Source organism: Lipotes vexillifer, unplaced genomic scaffold (assembly GCF_000442215.2).
Source record: "Lipotes vexillifer unplaced genomic scaffold, Lipotes_vexillifer_v1.1 scaffold382, whole genome shotgun sequence".
Lineage (NCBI taxonomy): Eukaryota > Metazoa > Chordata > Mammalia > Artiodactyla > Lipotidae > Lipotes > Lipotes vexillifer.
In genome coordinates, this window is record NW_006780611.1 from 7992449 (window position 1) to 7997451 (window position 5003).

The 5003-nt window shown below is 41.2% G+C and overlaps 1 protein-coding gene across 1 annotated transcript in view; it reads right to left on the reverse strand.

Moving 5' to 3' along the window:
- EP300 (EP300 lysine acetyltransferase) overlaps positions 1-5003 on the reverse strand; it is a 73136-nt gene that overhangs the window by 49401 nt on the left and 18732 nt on the right. The window contains exon 2 of the mRNA XM_007453979.1: positions 1545-2182. Coding sequence (XP_007454041.1) covers positions 1545-2182 — 638 coding nt within the window. The remainder of the gene's footprint in view (positions 1-1544; positions 2183-5003) is intronic.

Consider the following 5003-nt stretch of genomic DNA (forward strand, 5'->3'; position numbering starts at 1 on the left):
AAAAAAAAAAAAAAAAAAAGCTAGTACTCAGTAAATATTTGTTCAATCAGTGAAACTTTCAATGTCTGTCATCCCTGCCCCCCCACCCCCATATAAACATCAGGAGGGCAGGGACTCTTCACAGGCAGGTTCCTAGAAATCTAGAAGAGGTACCTACTAAATATTCTACCTTCTTGTTTCTGGTTCTCACTCCAAGTGTTCTAAGTAAACCACATCAAAACAGCAACATAAAAGTGCCAGAAAGGGAGAACCTATAGAGTAGATAGTGATGCCAAACAGAATTTTTTCCTAAGTCAAGATGCCAATATTCTTTATCCTGTAGCAAAAAAAAAATATTTAAGGGCTTTTATTTATCTACATGTGACCTCAGTGCCCCCGCTCCCAATTCATCTGTATGTCTTCATTTCATCCTTGAACTCTCACCATCATTATTCTCAGGAATATAGAAGTCCCAATGCCTGCTCAAATTATTCCTCTTACAGAGCAAGCTTGCTCCTGACTCCTTGTGAAAATCTCTCCCATCTCTAGTATCACCTTCCAAGCGAAGCCATCTCTTTCATTCAACAAGTATTTACTAACTACATTCCAGGCACTGGCAACCATAGTGTGATACCATTTTAAGAAAAAGGAATAAAATGTGTATGAAAAATATGGTGGAATAAACATCCAACATATGCTTATAACATCTTAATTATACATACAGAGTACACATTTAAAAGGTTTTTAAAAATATACTTAGCATTCTCTACTTAATAAGGCTAAGAAAGTAGGCTTTTTAAAAAAGAAAAGGTTTTCGGACTTCCCTGGCAGTCCAGTGGTTAGGACTCCGCGCTTCCACTGCAGGGGGCATGGGTTCGATCCCTGGTCAGGGAACAGAAGATGGAGCAAGAGAGCCAACACAGCACTCAGGATAGGCCCAGGGATGGGGAAGGCCAAGAGAACAATTCACACTGCATGGCCCCTCTATGAAACACAAAACCTGTTTTTCTTTAAACCTTTCAAATAACAGCCAAAATCAGGATAACTGGAAGACCTGGAATGTTGGTTGAGGCTTTATAGTAAACTAATGCACCTTAATTTCCATCAACTGTTAAGAAAAAAAATAACACATCTCTTAAAAAACAGGGACATCCCAAGCAATGGGAACAAATAGTCTACCTCAAGATAATATAATGCTGGCTGGCTCAAAACTGTGTTTTTTTGTTTTTTTGTTTTTTTTAAGGAAGGCTATGAAGGCTAAAATGAGATGAATTAGAAATGAAATGAAAATATTCTAATACTTGTGCCACAGGGAACAGGAATTAGCTGGCAATCATTCGTTAAAAAAAAAAAAAATGTATTACTTACATTTAATATAAGAGCTTCATAAAACTTGTGACAACACAGTAGATCCCTGGCATATAATATGTGGGAAATGATACATGATATAAGATTAAACATGAACAGTAAAGAATAAATGAATAACTGACCTCAAGCCCTCCTCCTCCATCACTCGAGCACTGAAAAACATACTGACGGTACACAGAAACCAGAACTGCACTTACCTTAAGAGGCTGAGGCCCTCTCAATCCTGTTTGTCCTCCCATCTGGGGAGAGCCTTGCTGCAGTGGCTCAGTCATTAAGTTGCCAGCATTTCCCATGCCTGGGTTTGGGTACTGCATATTAGGTCGCCCCCGGCCGGCTCCAATTGAACCGTTCATGACTTGATTAGGCATCATCCCTTGTCCATTGCCTGCAGTCAACATTCCAGGATTCATGCCAGCATTCATCCCTGTGTTCATTCCCATGCCAGGTTGATTTACTGGACTGTTCATCATACCTGTTGCAGATGGTGTGGGACCCTGATTTGGTCCACTAGTGCCCATCCCCATGTTGGGAGAAGTCAAGCCTGCCTGTGCCATTGGGCTTTTGACCATGCTATTTATCAAACCTAATCCAGGACTGTTCTGTTGGGCCTGGCTGGCCATGCCTTGGCCTGGGCCACTAACCCCCATGTTGAGGTTAGGGGAACTACCAGAACGTAGCAATTCTGACAGTTGTTTATGTTTAGAGGCTGCATCTTGTACCATGCCAAGGCTCGTCTGAAGCTGACTAATATCACCACCATTGGTTAGTCCCAATTCTGTAGAGTTGATTAATTCATCTGGTAAGTCGTGCTCCAAGTCAAATAGAGAGCCAAAATCTACAAACAAAGAGGAAAGATAAAGGTTAAAGTATGACAGAGTCAAAATTACAAAGTTCTCTATACTTTGTTCTTGATAAGCATTAAATATCATTTCTAAACCTTACTCCATGGAATACTATCTATTTGTATTAGTTTTTCATATTATACTAAAAAAAGGTGTTATATATATATATAAATATATAAAAATTATTGTCATGCCAACAAGTTTGAACACTTATAGACTGTACCTAAAACAAGACCAGAGAAAAGGGGAATACATCTTAGCACACCCTCATTACATGAGTTGCCAAAAGTTTGTACTGACAATCATGAAAAAGATACACAATTAAGTTGTATACCAGACTTCCCTGGTGACACAGTGGTTAAGAATCCCCCTGCTGGGCTTCCCAGGTGGCGCAGTGGTCGAGAGTCCGCCTGCCGATGCAGGGCACACGGGTTCGTGGCCCCGTCCAGGAAGATCCCACATGCTGTGGAGTGGCTGGGCCTGTGAGCCATGGCCACGGAGCCTGTGCTCCGCAACGGGAGAGGCCACAACAGTGAGAGGCCCACGTACCGCAAAAAAAAAAAAAAAAAAAAAAAAAAAAAAAAAAAAAAAAAAAAAAAAAAAAAAAAAAAAAAAAAAAAAAAGAATCCCCCTGCCAATGCGGGGGACACGGGTTTGATTCCTGCTCTGGGAAGATACCACATGTGCACAGAGCAACTAAGCCCACAAGCCACAACTACTGAACCTGTGAGCCACAACTACTGAGCCCGTGTGCCTGGAGCCCATACTCCGCAACAAGAGAAGCCACCACAATGAGAAGCCCACACACCGCAACAAAGAGTAGCCCCTGCTCAACGCAACTAGAGAAAGCCCGCACATAGCAACGAAGACCCAAAGCAATAAAAAATAGATTAAAAAAAAAAAGGTGTATACTATTCCAGAATTCCTTAGAAGAAAGATTTAAAATATAATAATAATTAAAAAAGACAACTGATAAAAAAGATCTCCCCTTTGTAAACCATTCAGTGTAAGCTCCAAAAGACAGGAGCTGCTTACCACTCTTTACCAAATTCCCATCACACAGTAACTGCCACAAAGCTGAATGAATCTGCTTTGACCTGACTTCAGACTACAGATTAGTTTTCCTTAACCAAAATCTAGCTGAACAGGATACAAAACCATGCCTCTAGTTTCTTCAACAACTGACAAACCACTACCATTCCACCTCTGCCCCATCCCTGAGAAAGAGGATGCAAAAATTATGGATCGACCTAGGTTTCTCATCCTTGGCACTATTAAACATTCTAGGCTGGATAATTCTTTGCGGGGAGGGGGAGATTGTCCTATGTACTGTAAGATACTCAGCAAATCACTGGTCTCTCCTCTTTATATCAGTAGTAGCTCTAACCCATTTGTGACATCAAAAATATCTCCATATATCACCAAATGTTCCCTGGAGGTGCAAAACTGTCCCTTGGTTGACCTGTTGACAGTACTAACTCATTATACAGATTGAGATGTTTTAGTTTTAATTCTCCAAGTAGTTTTAACATTAAAAGTGCACTTCTGGGTATTTAAAAATTAAATATATTTGAATCTACAACTGATAATCCTATTAAAAATAACCCATCCGTCAAAGACAAGATACCACTTTAATAATGATCATGTTGGTCCAATTACCCTTGGTTCATAAGTGCAATTCTTCCTCTATGTGTCCTTCCTGTTCTTTTGCATTCTGTCATGGCACTGAAATTAACGTGTGTGTCTATCTTTCTCTCCTCCTCTCCTGCCATCTCTTCCCCATCACCACCCCTCACCCCACCTATGCACCCAGACTGTAACTCCGGGAATAACATGTCTTACCACTTACATATCAACTCCTTGCCTAATGCCCAACAGAGATAAGCAACTGGTCATATTTTAGTTGAACTGAATTATATCCCAGGATCTCAGGACATGATTTAGAATCCAGATTTTTACAGAATTATTCTCTTTCCTTTGGAAAAACCATGTGCCCCTCCATCATAAAAATAAAAAGTTTTATGAATAGTTGTGGAATATGAATAAGGTTTCAAATAAAATTTACCTGACATCACTACTCAAAAGGCAACTGCTTAATATCAATATAATGATATATTTCCTTCATTATTTCCTTCTATTTACATAATTCACAATATTGGAATCATATATACTTAAAAAAATAAATTTATTTATTTATTTTTGGCTGTGTTGGGTCTTCATTGCTGCACACGGGCTTTCTCTAGTTGCGGCGAGTGGGGGCTGCTCTTAGTTGTGGAGCGTGGGCTTCTCATTGTGGTGGCTTCTCATCACTGAGCACGGTCTCTAGGCACGCGGGCTTCAGTAGTTGTGGCACGTGTCTCAGTAGTTGTGGTTCGCAGGCTCTAGAGCGCAGGCTCAATAGTTGTGGCACACAGGCTTAGTTGTTCCGCAGCATGTGGGATCTTCCCGGGCCAGGGCTCAAACCTGTGTCCCCTGCATTGGCAGGCGGATTCTTAACCACTGTGCCACCAGGGAAGCCCCCATATATACTTTTAAGTGATTTTGCATTCTACTTTCCCCCTGTAGTATACAAGGAAACATTCCATCATCAGCATAGTTTTAGTGTTAAACATTTAGGAAAAAATAAAAATAATGTCTACCTATTTAGATACTTAAAAAATACACATCGGGGGGCTTCCCTGGTGGCGCAGTGGTTGAGAGTCCGCCTGCCAATGCAGGGGACATGGGTTCATGCCCCGGTCCGGGAAGATCCCACATGCCGCAGAGTGGCTGGGCCCGTGAGCCATGGACGCTGAGCCTGTGCGTCCGAAGCCT